Genomic DNA, 15,474 nt, shown 5'->3' on the forward strand with positions numbered 1-15,474 from the left:
CGTTGAATGCATCCAGCGGCTGAATTTCACGCACTCGCAAATTGCGGGGTTTTGTTTAAGTCAAAAAAGAGATGAAAAGTTCGGGTTTGGGGGCAAAATAGAGGGTTGGGGAGCAGCGTACCGGAATCTGGGCATGGGGGCCTTCAAAAACTGGATGCCAAGTTCCGAGGAGGGCGAAAGAGAAAGGAACTCGAAAGCAGAATGATCAAAAACGTAGCTTGACATTTATTTCTTTTTGCTTGCTTTTAGTTTCTGGGCTTTCCCATTTTTATTTTTAGCCTTTAGAACACCCTTCCCTCCAGATGTTTTGGACCACAACTCCCAGTATGCTTCACCATTGGCCATGCTGGCTGGGGCGGATGGGAGTTGAAGTCCCAAAAATCTGGAGGGCACCATGCTGGAGAAGTCTATGAAAAATGCAGTTAAAGCTGAATAAAAACAGTTAAAACTACCCGGAGATGACTCAAGCTACGGTAGCCTAGGAAATTCCCGGAGTTGGCAGCAATTTGAAGAAGAAAGGGAACTTGGGGAGGAGAGGGGCACGACCCCTTTCCGTGCACAATGCAACAATGGGTACAAAAATACAGCACTGCTCAGCCTAGGTACCGTCATTTTCTTCACGACCCAACCCATTTTATAAAAGAAATCATTGTTCTTTATTGCTATTTCTGTCCACAGTGAAACTGGGGCGGACATGGCAATGCCCAGAAAATGAGAAGCCCACTGGGCGTGAGGGCGACACTGAAACATCCGGAACATTCCTTCAAAAAACACGATAGCGGCAGGAATACTTCATTAAACGGGTGGGGTCGGCTTGTGCACGTCTGTGTCTAGAGAGCTTTGGTATCTATTCTGGGGGCGCGGCGAATTTCCGCCTTAACAGTTTAAAACGACAACATACAAATCAGGCATCTAGTCCTCATTGAGGTCTGAAAACCAAACAGGAGGCCTGGGAAAAGGTGTTGAATGTTTATAGGTAGTGCTTCTGCAGCCAACAGAACCCCCTTCCCAGGGCCTGCCGGGAGTTGGGGGGGGTGGGGAGAAGAGGAAAGGGGTTTAATTTGCATAGTTATGTGCAATTACAAAAGTCAGGTTGTTTGTTACAGGGGTAATTCTGGGTAGACTCTCGTAAGACTAGGAATGACAAAAAGAAGAGAGCAGATCGCACTTGTCTTTGGACATTGCAATAAACCTGCTTTTCCCCCGCCTGGTTTTCTAATCGGGTTGGGGAAAATGATGTGGCGAACCATGGCTGATCGTTGTGGGAACAAGCCACAGCACGTTTTGGGCCCTCCTGCCTCTTCTCTTTCGGCACTGCTGCGAGGTCAAACGCTTTCAACTTTTGCTCTGCCGCAATTTGCCATGGTTAACTACGATGGTTTGTTTGGAACAAGCCAACATCCAGTTGTTATGAAACTGGCTTGCTCTGAACAGTTTAGGGTCCAGATGGAACGCCAGACTGTGGTTAATCCAAAACGGATGCAAAAGCTTTCCATCTCGCCCTCACGGCTGTGCGGGAAGGAGGAGGAAAGCGGAGCCCACGAGCCTTTGCTATGGCTTGTTCCTCTCACGATACAGCTGTTCTCTACAGGGGTGTTGAATCTCTTTCAGCCCGAGGGCTGAATTCAATTTCGAAGCAGCTCAGTGGTGGGTGGGGCCTAAAGGCAAAAGGGGTGGGGCTAAAAACCCAGCACATTGTAGCTTAAAGCTCTTCCTGCCAGGAAGTCACCCATAGGAGAGGCATCTTAACCTTTCAGAAGAGGTTTAAAACACGCAAAAGCTGGGAAACCACGACATGATAAGCAGTCGAGGGAAAGGAGGATCTGGGGAACCCTAGAAGGCTGGATTGGGCCCACGGGCTGGAGGTTCAACGGCCCTGTATTCCCGAAAACATTGCTTACCACCACGATGGGATGCCCTGGAATGGGGCAAAGGAAATGCCCTTTCCCTGCAAACCACAGATGGCAGGGATACCGTGGGAGGTGGATGAGGAATGATTGGGATGGGTGTGTGTGTGAAAAATAGTGGGACAAGAGACACATGGACTCAGCAGGGGACAGTGGAGTGTGGCATCAACCATCCTGGAAAGAAAATGCAGGATCTCAGGCCCAGCTGGCCTCCATCTATCTACCTTCCTCCCCAGATGTGGCAAAAACGGCAGCAGTGCTGAAGTTGGAGGAAAGCTGGAATTCGGGGCGGAGGCTGCGGAGGGGTCACACGCCTCGGCAAGGGGGCGAGGAGTGTTTTTAGTTGAGTGGCGGGGGCGGGGTCTGGCCTGTGGGAAGGGAGAATCCTCTTCCCCCCCCTCTACGTTTCCTGTGGTCCTCGGCAGATTGGTCCGTGAACTGCGTGCGGAGGGAACCGAGCGGCCAGCCCTCGCCCTCCTCCGGCCTCAGAAGAGCTTGATGATGGACTTACGGGACTTCCCCACGCCGATCCACTTCACTGAGGAACAGAGAGGGAGGGGGAGAAAGAGAGAGGGTTGGGAAGGTCAGAGCGGGGCACAGAGTTCGTGTGAACCTAAAGACAGAACCCAGCAGCAGCTGACGGCCACCAGTTTGGATGGCTTTAAAAGGGGGTTAGGCAAATTCGTGGCGGAGGAGGCTATTAATGGCTACTAGTCCTCATGGCTATGTGCTACTTCCTGTATCAGAGGCAGTAAGCCTGTATACACCAGTTGCTGGGGAACACAGGCGGGAGGGTGCTCTTGCACCCGTGCCCTGCTTGTGGGCACTTGGCCAACAGCTGATCCAGCAGGGCTCTTCTGATGTTCTTCGCAGGGTTGCGGAAACCGCCTTCCAGCTCTTGGGGGCTGTGGTCCAGTGGTGGGTGGGGCAAAGGGGGCGGGCCAAAGAACACCAGTCCATTTTAGCTTAAAGCTCTAACTGCTAACCCTTAACAGAAGCATTTCAACTTTTTAGGTGGTGGTTGTGGTGGGATTGCCCAAAAGCCAGGGATTCACCGAACTATCAGTGGTTGGAGGAAAAGGACGTGGGCCAGGCTGGAACTTAAAGCAGGCTGGATTTGACCCCCCCAGCCTGAATTTCTGCAACTTCAGCACAGCGTCTGGCCCCACGCCTGGGACAGACCCCATGGAGACATCCCAAGCATGGATGCTGGGTCCCTCCTGGACTTACCCGGCACCCCCAGGTAATCCTCGACAAAGCGGATGTAGCCTTGGGCCTCGGGGGGCAAGTCGCCAAAGCTGCGGGCTTCCTCGGTGCTGCACCCCCAGCCAGGGAGCACCTTGTACTCCACGGTCACCTTATTCAGGAGCTCCTGATTGGCTGCGGACGCCAGCGGGAAGAGAGAGAGGCTGTTATTGTAAGGTTTTATGAACCGTTTTTCATTGGGAAGCGGTATACAAATGTGTGCCGTAAATTATACCGTACGCTACTCTGGTTGCTATTAGTAAAAGGGTGCAATATAAATAAACCTTTTATTTTTATTGTCTTCACCATAATTTATCACTGTGGCTACTACTAGAGCAGTGGTTCCCAAAGTAGGAGGTACCGCCCCCTTGGGGGCGGTGGGATTGCATAGGGGGGGCGTTAAGAGGCAAGGGGGCGGCAGAGGGGCGCTCGAGGTGGTCTTTTCTGAGAAGCGCCTCTCCAGAAGGTCTTAAAACCCAGGGACATTTTTATGGGAGAAGGTACTTTGGTCCCAAGACATATAGGGGAAGAATCCACACATGTACTAATACCATTTAAGAGTCCTTTTAACGGTGAATTGAAATGTTTCAAAAGCACCAAAACACTAATGAAGAGACATACCCTGCTTGGTGTGCCCCGCCACGCTGGTTGCAAAACAGAGGCATTCGCTCTCTTTTTCCTCCCTCCCTCGACAAGCCTGCAGCGGGTGCTTCCCATTTAAAGGGGCTGCGCGCAGGGGGCACTGGGCATGAGTTTGTGGAACCAAGGGGGCGGTTACCTGAAAAAGTTTGGGAACCACTGTACTAGAGTATCTCAGTTCTGTAGGTAAACCTGCCTTGCTCTCTCTGTTACGCCAACTTTTTTCCTATGCTTTAGTAGATACTTCTTTGCCGCAGAGAGGGCTGAAGACTACCTGCCCGCCCACGTCCTTTCACCCCACCAGAAGCCCTCTTCTGCATTTATTGTCTCGAAAGAAAAGGGCCAAAGTTTAAGATGGCCCAGCAGTGCCATCTACTGTTCGGGAACAGCCTTGCAGAGAGCAGGAGGGATGGCTGAGATTACTCAGAAGTAGGGATGTCCGTCGCTTGGAAATCCAGCCCTTTTGGGGCTTGACGGATTTCCGTCGCCTGCCCAACTCGGCTTGCAAATGCAAGCAGGTTTCCCTGAACTCCGGGGACGTTTTGTGTATTTTGGGGTGGTCGGACTGCAATTTGCACAAATGGCGATCGGTGCAAATTACGCAGCTCTGTGCAAATTGCAGCCGTAACTTGCACAAAATGAAAAAACACCAAAAATCCCCTAAGTGGCCTGAGTTGCTGCAGACTGACTCAGGCCAGTTAGAGGAAAAACGGACCCAAATCTAGAGTACCACACCAACCAAAAACTCGTCACGCTACAACCCCCAAACGGATTCCTTTGACATCTCTACTCAGGAATAATGAGGACCTGTAAGAGTGTAAAATCCGGGAAGGCCACAACATCACCTGGGAAGTAAGGAATCCGTTTCTCATCCAGCCGGTATTCAACGCCTACTTTGATCTCCTCAAAAGTGTCGAGGATATCCAGCTTGGTCACGGCTAGGCTGTGGAGCAGACCAGAGAATGACGATTATGGGGCTGGGAATGTCCCCCCAGCTTAAAAAAGATGCTGAAAAATAACATTCTGGGACAACGCTTCCCCCCGCCCCCCAGCTTTCTAGAGACACACTGGCTGCATTCTCACATCACAGTAAAAGCCAGGAATCCTGGCCTATTGAAGCCACAATGGACCAGTCCACACGTCACGATGAGCCAGAAATACTGCACAAATGTGTCCCTTAAATTTCTATCTACTGCCTTTAACAAAATAACCCAAAGGGTCAGAGAGATAGTATAACTCATTATCTCTCTGAATCCTTTACAATAGCTAAACCATGGTTTATTGTACCCTTATAAATCCTGACTTGTCTGAACGCAATAAATCAGAATCCCGGGTTCGGATGTCATGCAAAGCTATCCCTATTCTCATAAAGAGAGGAGGAAATGGGTTGTGTACATGAGCTCGGTGTTTGTTGGGATTGTGGTTTAATAAGCCAGGATTCCTGGCTTATCATTATGTGAGAATGTGACCCTTCTATCTCCCCACTTAAAAGTCAATCTTGCCTTGGATCCACTCAGTTCCGCCTTTCACTTTGGCAGCTGCTGAAGCCCTTGTAAGCAGATGTTAATGTTTCTCCAGAACCATTAAGTCCTCTTTCGACTGGCGCTCTCTGCTACTTGAGAGAATGTCCGTTTGAGTTAAATGAGCAGCGCTAAAGGGTACTGAAGAGCACCACACGGATCATTCTTTACAGGTCAGCAGGGGGTGCTGTTCTACACAGATGATCTAAGGGAGGATACTAATATCCCTTGGCAAAGCCCTTCAAACGGGGGAAGGGAAAACGGTTTCCTGTCGATTTACTCGGTGATGCAATAGGCGAACGAGAGAGGCTTACGCGCTGAAACCGTTGATCATGTGGGCGTATTTCACCAGCACAAGATCCAGCCAGCCGCAACGTCGCTTCCGGCCCGTGGTGACGCCAAATTCCCGTCCCCGCAACTGCAGCTGTTCGCCAATCTCCTGCGAGGTGACGTGAAAAGGGAAATGGTTGGGACTGCTGGCGATTCCCCCCGCCACCCTCCCCACAAAGTCTCCGCCTGCTGCGGGCAGCCCAGCCCGCACGAGAGAGGAACGGATCAAGTCCACGCGAGCCGCAACGCAATGAATCCGTGCGAGCCACAACCTGCCTTCTCTCACACGCCGCTGTGGCATCAAGGGAATGCGTGGGCATTAGTGGGGAGGAAGTCAAATGGGGAGGAAGGAAAGCCCATCGGGGAGGAGCCAACAGCAAAGGGGGAGGAGCCAGAGGCAAAGGGGGCAAGGCCAAAGATACCATCATATTGTATCTCAAACTCTGCAGTGCCAGTAACTAAGCCTTAGGAGAGGAATTTCAACCTTACAGAATGGGGTTGGGGGTGGGGAACTGCACAACCAAACCATTGGTGGTTGGAGGAAAGGGGGTGGGACCAGGGGAAAGGGGTGTGGCCACCTGGGGACCCCAAGCAGGCCAGATTGAGACCCCGGGGCCTGAGATTCTGACCCCGTGCAGTGGAGACTCACGTTGTCCTGTTCGGTGGGGAAGGTCCCGACCCCCACGCGGGTGGTGTAGGCTTTCACCACCCCGTACACCTTGCCGATGTAGTGCGGGGGGATGCCGAGGCCGGTACAGACTCCTCCCACTGTGCAATTGGAGGACGTCACGAACGGGTAGGTACCTGGGGGGAGGGATGAGAAAGGCAGCTGGGTCAGGTCTGGGGGAAGCGGCAGCACCGTGGCAGAGCTGCCGCTTTGCAAGCAGGCGGTCCAAGGTTCAATTCCCAGCAGCTCCAGGGAAAGCCACCACCCCCCACCTCCACCGGCCTGAAACTCTGGAGCGCGGCTTTTTTTGCCCATCAAGCAAAGGCATTTTGGAGAAGGAAGGAAGGAAGGATCTGGGGCGTAGGGCCCCAGGTTGAGGGAAGGCTGATATACAATACACAAAGCTAGAGAAACCTGCGTGCTTTTGAGGTGCTGGGGCAAAAGGAGGCGCTCACCAAAATCAATGTCCAACAGTGCTGCATTTGCTCCTTCAACCAGTATCTTCTTGGGCGGGCCGTGCAGAGCCTGGTACATGAAATAGACGCCGTCCTTCACCAAGGGGCGGATCTTCTCAGCATACACCTGCCATTTCATAATACTACTTAAAGAAGAAACGAGGTTTGGCCCTATTCAAGGAAGGCACCCGGTGCTTTGTTTATTTTTAAAGGAATAGGTGCTTGGGCTCGGACCAGTGGGGAATACAATGTTAGCCACGCGAGTCAGAATCTTCAGCTTCGATTAAAAAAATAAAGAAGGTTCTAGGCCTGATGGATCTGCAGGCTCTGTTCAGGTGCCACTCTGAGCCATGGTTCAAGGAACTGTCGCAAGCCACCCTTTCTCGTTGCCATGGCATGTCTGGATCGGCAATGCAAAGTTTCAGCCACTGCTCCGCCACCGAAGGCTCCCACACCTCAGAAACTGTGGGGCGGCGGAGGGAGGGTGTGGGAGGAAGAGAAGTGGGGTTTCTGGGAGCCCAGGAGGTACGTCCCCTCCCTCTCCGCCCCCATTCCTCACCTTCAATTGCTGCAGCTCCACCTCCGTGTCAATGTTGAGGGCCGGATAGGTTGCTTTGTACTGCTGGGCCAAGACCTTGAACCTGAGAGCGAGAGCGAGGGGTGTCTGCATCATGGCTGCTGAGGTAATTACGCTCCAACCTCATATCCACACTAGTTCGATTCTCATTAGATTCGTACCCCGCTTTTTCAGGGTCAAACAAAAGAAAACCCTCACAAAAACAAATTAGATCATAAATTCAAAATACATAATCAAACCCTAAAAAAAAATATTCAATACGTTACCCGTTAAAACTACATTCCCCAATCCAGCGCCCGCCAGAGGCCCTGGACTACAACTTCCATCATCCACAGCCAGCCCGGCTCAGAGGGGAGCTGTAGTCCAACACCTCCAGAAGGCACTGTGTTGGAGAAGACAGCGTGAAAATGACGATACAAGGAATGACGTAGCTGAATAAATACAATCTTAGCTAAAGGCAGAGTCAGGGCAGCCTGGAATAAGCAAGTCTTTAAAATCCTCCTAACGAGCAGCAATGAGGGGGCTGTACACGCTTCCTGGAGAAGGAGATTCCAAAGGTGTGGGGCCACCACTGAAAAGGCCCCAGCCTGGTTTTCCCCAATCTCACGTTTCTTATTGGTGGAATGGAAGAGCAGAGCCTCAGACGCACGTCTTAAAGCTCCCTCATCCTGGTCTGTCCCCCCCAGGTCTGCTCTTCCTCCTTCCTGTCTCATCAACTCACTTCTTGGAAAACTCATTGAAATCAGCCAGCAGGTCGCAGATGCGCAGGCCGGTTCGGGAGGCCTTGGAGGAGTAGGCGGGTCCGATCCCCTTCTTGGTGGTGCCGAGGCTGCAAAAGGAAGCGGACTGACATGATACCTTCCCTGGGAACCCTTTGGAGTGGTGGTGGGGACACCGTTCCCCCACTCCCTCGGCCTACGTGTGTTGCCTGTCCTGTACCCCCCAAGGTTCTGCTTCTTTCTAGTTCACCTGCAGCTTCATTGAGTCCATCATAGTAATGGGGACCCCCAACTCACCCAAACCCACACCCTCTACTTGGGAGGTATATTCAAGCGACACGACCCCAGCGCTCCTCTTACTTTTTGCCACCCTGCTGCTGTCTTTGCTGTTCTTGGATTCCATCCACAGCCTGGTGGAAATTGAAGACTGGTTTGGAGAAAAGGGGAGAAGATTTAGTTGTCTCCTCTCTGTATTCCATGCCTCCCCGCCCCCCCATATGAGAATCTGAGACTCACCCAGATGGGCGCGATCAGAAATCACCGTCCGAGACTCCCAGCCTTCCAGACCTAAGGAAGCAGCACAGCAGACATTTAAAAATATCCCTCAACAGTTTCTTTGGCATTGAAGCCAGGGGCTGGACTAAATGACCTCTCAAGGTCTCCTTCCAGACTGCCTGGGGAGAGGGGAGGGTGCTTCACCTGGCCCTTTCTTCAGATTCTTCTCAGCTTCCTCAAAGAGGCCTGGTAAGTGGATGACAACACCGTTCCCTGAGAGAGAGAAAACAGCAGGATCCTAAGTGTCCCTGTGGAAAGGTGGGCAGAGTTAAGGGGGAAATATCCCTGTCTAGGGAACCTCTTTTGATTTGGGGGCAATGTCTAGAGCGGGGGTGAGGGACACACAGGCTTGCCACACCCCACACCCCGTGCAGCCTCAACCGCTTCGACAAGTTCAGTGGAAGCAACCCCCCTAAAACGCTGTGTTTTTAATGGCCACATTATAGCCATATAACTGTTGTTTTTATGTTTCTGATGGTTTTTTAAATTTTGTATACTTGTTAATGTTTACCATTTTTAACTGTTGTAAACCGCCCAGAGAGCTTCGGCTATGGGGCGGTATATAAATGTAATAAATAAATAAATAAATAAATTTCTTTAAAATACAACAACAACCCACTTTTCAGGTAGCCCACGGAGGGCATCTGGGTGTGTGTGTGTGAAGATGGCATAGTCCCCCTTCCCTCCAGTGTAGAAAAATACCGCTATTGGTTGGTATAAAAATGTAACAAATAAATAAATATATGGCAGGAGACAGCCCACAGTAGGGATAAGAGAAAGGAGAAATATTCACTGCCAGAACTCAGCCAACTGGCCAGCAGGTGAGGCGGGTATTTAAGCGCAAATTTCCTAATCTAGCCCTCTCTGCCCCCTCCCGCAACTGCATCGTGATGGTGCAACGATTCTCACCGATGAACGACGTAGCACTATGGTTGATAACTCCGCTGGGCAAGAGGTGGAAATCGTATTCAACCGAATCCACCACAACAGTGTGGCCGGCGTTGTTGCCACCCTGCAGAGAGGAACAATCACAGGGACGTAGAGGAAACGTCTCCCATCCTAAGCCACGGTGGTTAAGCATTTTGAGCTAAGCATGATGACTTAGCGTGTCGTGTGAACGATTCCCGACCATGGTTTAAACATACTCACTAAACATTTCCTGCAAAAGTGTTGGTGACCTAACCATGGTTTAGTGTGTTATCTGACCGCACACTTAGCCCCCAAAACTTGTTTTCAGGAGCAGGGGGCACCAAAATCCTTTCACACACAAATCGGCTTTCTGGATTTCTGCACTCCAATTTTGGAGGAAAATAAAGGCCTTTTGTTGTCACCAGCATTAAACCACTCAGCGGTCAGAACCCCTTGCTAATTGATTGAAAATCGCCTGGAAATCAACCATCCACTAGATCCAGGTCTACTTTCTGTTCACCCCTGCCATTGAACAACATGTAACTTGCTTCCGAGTAAAGTTAGGCAAGTTTTAATAGAGATTCCTCTTAATAAGGTTTAAGTTCTTAAACGGTTCTTGTAAAACAGGAGCAGGAAGCCCAGGGATCTTTGTTTTTTGCTGAGGGCCACCTACCCGGAGCCAGGTGCAAAATGGTACCTCTGAAAGGCAAACACTGAATGGCACATAAGTTGCCTCTGAGCACATGCTCAGCCCTGGAGTTTTGTTTTCCGTACCAGAACCGGAACTTGCACAAACACACCCATCCTTTTGCACACACATCCACTCCTATATTCCCCCTTGAAAGTGTTCTTGATTTCATCAGCCTAAACTTAGGAGGGAAAAGTTTGGGTGGTAGTTGTCGTCCCCACTGTTATACCATTGGGGAACTGTGCCGATTGCCTGCAAAATCACCCAGGTGTCTACTAGTATACCTCCCTCTACTAGATCTCTCCCGCTAGTAGCTCTATTACCTGTCCAACCCCTTGACCTAGGAGAAAGACTCTGCTATAGATGTAGCCCGGCGCACAACTCTGCCATGGCAAAAAGTGCACTCGAGCGGAAGTTTTTGTCCCACCTCTATGGGCAAGGGCATAAGTCAGCCGGCTGGCTGGGGATGATGGGAGCTGTATTTCAAACGCATCTGGAGGGCCACTGGTCAGGGGCGAGGCTGGGATAAATTGATCAAGGGAAACTCCGACACACCCCTGCCCTTGACTGGGGGATGATAGGAGTCTGAAGGGGCCACGGGACGGGGGAAGCTCAGACCCTCCTCAGGCCGGCTGGGGATGATGGGAGCTGTATTTCAAACGCATCTGGAGGGCCACTGGTCAGGGGCGAGGCTGGGATAAATTGATCAAGGGAAACTCAGACACACCCCTGCCCTTGATTGGGGGATGATAGGAGTCTGAAGGGGCCACGGGACGGGGGAAGCTCAGACCCTCCTCAGGCCGGCTGGGGATGATGGGAGCTGTATTTCAAACGCATCTGGAGGGCCACTGGTCAGGGGCGAGGCTGGGATAAATTGATCAAGGGAAACTCCGACACACCCCTGCCCTTGACTGGGGGATGATAGGAGTCTGAAGGGGCACGGGACGGGGGAAGCTCAGACCCTCCTCAGGCCGGCTGGGGATGATGGGATTTGTAGTTCGAACGCCTGTAGAGGGGCATGGATCCGGGGAAACTCAGCCCCCCCCCGCTCCCCTCCCCGGCTCACCTGGCACCTGCAGATGAGGTCGGCGTCGAGGCTGAGCAGGTCGACCACCTTGCCCTTGCCCTCGTCGCCCCACTGCGCGCCCAGCACCACCGTCACGCGGTTGCCCGGGGGGCCCGAGGGAGAAGTGGGGGGCGGCCCAAGCCGGGGGCGCTTCTCCTCCGGCCCGCCGTCGCCGCCGCCCCCATTCAGCAGACCTTTAGCCGCCGCCGCCGCGCTCTTCGCCCCCGCCATGTGCAACAGCTACAGCCGCAACAGAAAAGGCGGCCAACCCTAACATGGCGCCGCCCAGGGCGACCTCAGCGCCAGCATCCAACATGGCGGCTGAGCGCTCGCCCTCCCGAGAAAAGGAGACGGGCCCACAGAGATAGGAAAAGGCTAGAGTAGACCCGCCTTTCCGACGTGTCGGGCGACAAACCTCTATCTTTGGCCATGCTGGTTGGGGATGATGAGGTTTGTAGTCCCCACACATGGGGGCAGCGTGCTTTTAGATAACGGGGTGGAGGGCAGGGAAAGTTGCGACCCTTTCAGATGTTGTTGGACTGCAACTCCCATCATACCTAACCATTGGCTATGCTGGCTAGATTTGATGGGACACGTAGTGTAACATCATGGAGGGGACACTTACTCAGGGAGTAAGGGTCATGAAGCTGAATGGGGATCGCTTCTGCGGAAACCTCTAGGATCCCACTGACAGTTTTACCATCATTCCTATACTACTGATGAGGCTGAAAGCGAGTAGCTTACCTAAGGCCGCCTAGTGAGTTCTGGGCAGAAACATTTCAATGGGGGAACTTCCTAATTTGTAGTTCTGTCTTCTTACAAGGTAGATGGGCACAAAGTAGATATCCAGATGTCTTTGCCTTCAACTTCCAGAAGGCCATGCCAGCAGAGATAATGGTTGGGAATGCTGGGAGTCTAAAACGAATGAAGATGTACCCTCAAGATCACTCCAGAGAAAATATACCTTCTGTATTTGGTTCCACTTATATTTTTCTCCTCCCTGCCCCTTAAATACAAGCGAGCAGAGATGTACTTTGTGTGCAAAGAAAAGTGCTTTCAGAACATGAGTCAGGTTGCAATCTTACGCTGCAACCCCATACACTGTCCTGGGAATAAGTCCCATTGGGTTCATTGGGACTTACTCCTAGGGAAGTGTGCATATAGGATTGCAGCCTTTGCTACTTTTCGTTGGGGGCACATGCGCCCACGGGGTACCTATCATCCTGGATTTCTCCGTTGTTTTCTAGTGGTGAGACACAGTTGCACTTCTTTTAAAAATAAACACCTTTTGCTTCATAACCATTGATTAAAACTCAGGAGAGGCGGTAGTAAAGCAATCCACTGTTTATTTAATCAAGTTACAGCTCTAGAAAATACCACACACAAGTGTAGGGTAGCGGTTGGAGCATTTGGACTTAAAAGGCAGGAACACCCAGGTTTAAATCCTTACCTGGGGACAAGGTTCGCTAGATGTGCTTCTTAGTCCAACTTACAGCTGTGGTGAAGTGGGAGAAAACAGTGTGGTGTTACCATGCACACCACACCGAGCTCTTTAGAAACAGCAGCATAAAAATGTGATCACTACTTGCTAGGAAAATAAAGAGATAGTCCTGGATGGGGCAAAAGTTGGCAATCTAAACCAGGTTACGCTGCAGGCAGAAAAGCAGTGTGTGGCAACTTCATTTGTCCCATCCATTTAACAGAGATCTATTTCCTCTATACATAGTGGTTTCCTTTAGTTATCATGGAAAAGAGTGGGTGATAAAACCCTTTTTCTAAATCTGAACCTTTCAGAAAGAGTTATAAAACTAAAAAAATCCCAACTGAGGCATAGAAACCTTTAATGGGGACAAAGGAACTGCCCTCCCAAGTACTACCATTAATGGCAATGCAACCACATGGCATATGTTCCCCACCCGCAACAAATAAGTTTGTATACACAAAGAACCCCACTAAACACGATTTGCATTTCGTTAAATCAGGAGAACTGGGCAACAGCATTTTTAATCCCATCCTTGCAAGGGGTTTCAAATTGCTCAGTTTCGTGTCGTTACCAAAATGATACGCCTCAATTGTACCCATATCAAAACAATCCGTTTTAAGTGGTGAAGGGGAAGCTCCCATTTAAATGAAAAGGAACCTCAGTTTGTTTTGGTCATTTGACTTCCTTTTTATTGGGGGGAGGGGGAGGGGGGAAGAACAGACGAGCCAAAAGCGTTAAAACAACACCTAAGTCAGCGCAGCAACAGAAGGATGTGGAGTCAAGCGAATGGTTATTTATTCTAAAAATGGAAGTTTTTCAACCTACATATGCCAGAATTGTTAAGGAAAGAAAGTTACAGATGTAAACAACCACACAGTTACATGTTCAATGGCAAAACCCCTTTTACTGGCCACTTAAACGTTTTACAGTTTGTAAAAACATTTACAGCCTCCGCTTCACTTGAGCTTTCCATCTATAGCAACTAAGACAATCATGAAAAACACTAACAGATTTTTAAACAGGCTGATATAATTTTTTTTTGTAGTTTTTAGCATTTAATTTTTTTTTCTTTCCTTTTCTTTTTTTTACAAAAATGTGCAGAAAAAAGAAGACGTCTACTAAAGTTGCTAAGATCTCTCGGTCCGATGGTCTAATATGCGGCAGTTTTAGTCATTCCCCCCACAGAAAGACAGTCTTTCTCTTTTTAGATCCTATTTGAAAAGGCTTGTAGCCCCCAAAAGCTACTCCATTTAACAGCAACGGCAACTTCTTGATGGTATCGAAGCTAACTGGGCCCCAGCACCTGTTCCACCTGGTCCTGTGATCCCAAGAAGCGGGCCTGAGGATGTGCTTGCTTTCATCAGGGTTGCTGGCGCTCTGTTATGCTGGGAAGGGTGCCCGAGACCAACCTTTCATAGCCTCGAACTATCACGCGCCCATGTGAAAGTTCAGCTACCAAAGTTAATTTGCGCTCTCTCTCTCTCTCTCGTCCTCTTCTCTCTCACACACACACCCCTTCTTCCCCAGAAGAATTTTTTTTTTCTAGTGGCCTGAAGTGTTTAAAATACCAGTTAATTTTGTTATAAAAACAGTTGTCACACAATCACACATTCTGAATACATACATGCATGGAGATAGACGAATCCTGCTTCTCTCTAACTCCTGTTTTGACAAGAGGGCCAGAGGGCTGGGAGACAGCTGCCGCCCCTATCTCTAGGCACCTCAACCCCACATCAGCACCCGTTTAATGACCCAACATCGTCTGGAGCTGGCAGGCCCCCATTCGTCCATCTGGCTGGGATGCAGGAATGAGCATTCTTTATGGGGGATGGAGACAATAGCTACTTGCAAAGACTGGCAAGATTTCTTTTTAGGAGTATCTATTCTTTAAAAAAAAAAACACCCAACATTTTAAAAGAAAAAAAAATTAAAAAGTTTGAATTTCAAACAGTGAATCACAAGGAACAGAGGCAAATCTTCAATCCCTGTGGCTGGGAATCAGACATAATTAGCCAAGTGGAGGCAGGGGGTATTTATACCATTCATGTCTGAGGGGTAAAAGGACATCCTGCTATAGAAAGACACCCCCAACCCCATCAATCTGTGGAGAGAAGCAAGTGAGGAAGCCAAATTAATCCAATCTATAAGTATCACGTTGGGAAGCAGACTTCTCCCATTCACGCCCCCCCCCCCCACAAATTCTGCCCTCCCCCGCAAGAATACCAGCCACTGAACCCATTTGGACACAAAAGGTTAGTTTTCTTCTGTCTGCACAATAGGACAACACTGAAGAGGATACTTAAGTATTATAATAGTTGGGCACACCAATGGGGTGGAGTGGGGAAGGAGCATTCCAATAGAAGGCTGTAAGACGTACACCCATTCTTCTGAAAAATCAAACTTATCAAAGGGAGAGATCAAAAACCCAACTTTTTTTTCCAAGCAAGGGGCTCACACACACAACCAGCTTCCCGCCCCCCAAAAGCGCAGATCCTCTCTTTCCCCCCAGGTCCTATATACAGAGGCTTACCAGTTTATCAAAACCACAACCAGCACAGAATTATTTGTGCCCCCTCTACACTGACTGTATAAAACTTTGTTCTCAGCACTAAGCTCCTCAAAAAAGGTGGAAGTTACATGCTAGCACGAGTTCTGCCTATATACAAGTTAGGTGCTAACCATGAGAAGATCCTGCAGAAAACCCTGAGAAAAAT

General features: G+C 50.0%; 1 protein-coding gene across 1 annotated transcript; it reads right to left on the reverse strand.

The window, feature by feature from the left end:
• Positions 1-205: 205 nt before the first annotated feature.
• Positions 206-11,508, reverse strand: LOC134412366 (adenylosuccinate synthetase isozyme 2-like). The gene is made up of 13 exons (XM_063146271.1): positions 11,278-11,508; positions 9,524-9,626; positions 8,759-8,827; positions 8,576-8,626; positions 8,420-8,486; positions 8,062-8,169; positions 7,323-7,404; positions 6,764-6,890; positions 6,291-6,445; positions 5,626-5,750; positions 4,637-4,734; positions 3,138-3,287; positions 206-2,445 (listed from the first exon to the last, which is right to left on the reverse strand). The coding sequence occupies exons 1-13, from the start codon at positions 11,506-11,508 to the stop codon at positions 2,393-2,395; spliced, it is 1,419 nt and encodes a 472-aa protein (XP_063002341.1). The 3' UTR covers positions 206-2,392.
• Positions 11,509-15,474: the final 3,966 nt, after the last annotated feature.

Source organism: Elgaria multicarinata, chromosome 21 (assembly GCF_023053635.1).
Source record: "Elgaria multicarinata webbii isolate HBS135686 ecotype San Diego chromosome 21, rElgMul1.1.pri, whole genome shotgun sequence".
In the NCBI taxonomy this organism is placed as follows: Eukaryota; Metazoa; Chordata; class Lepidosauria; order Squamata; family Anguidae; genus Elgaria; species Elgaria multicarinata.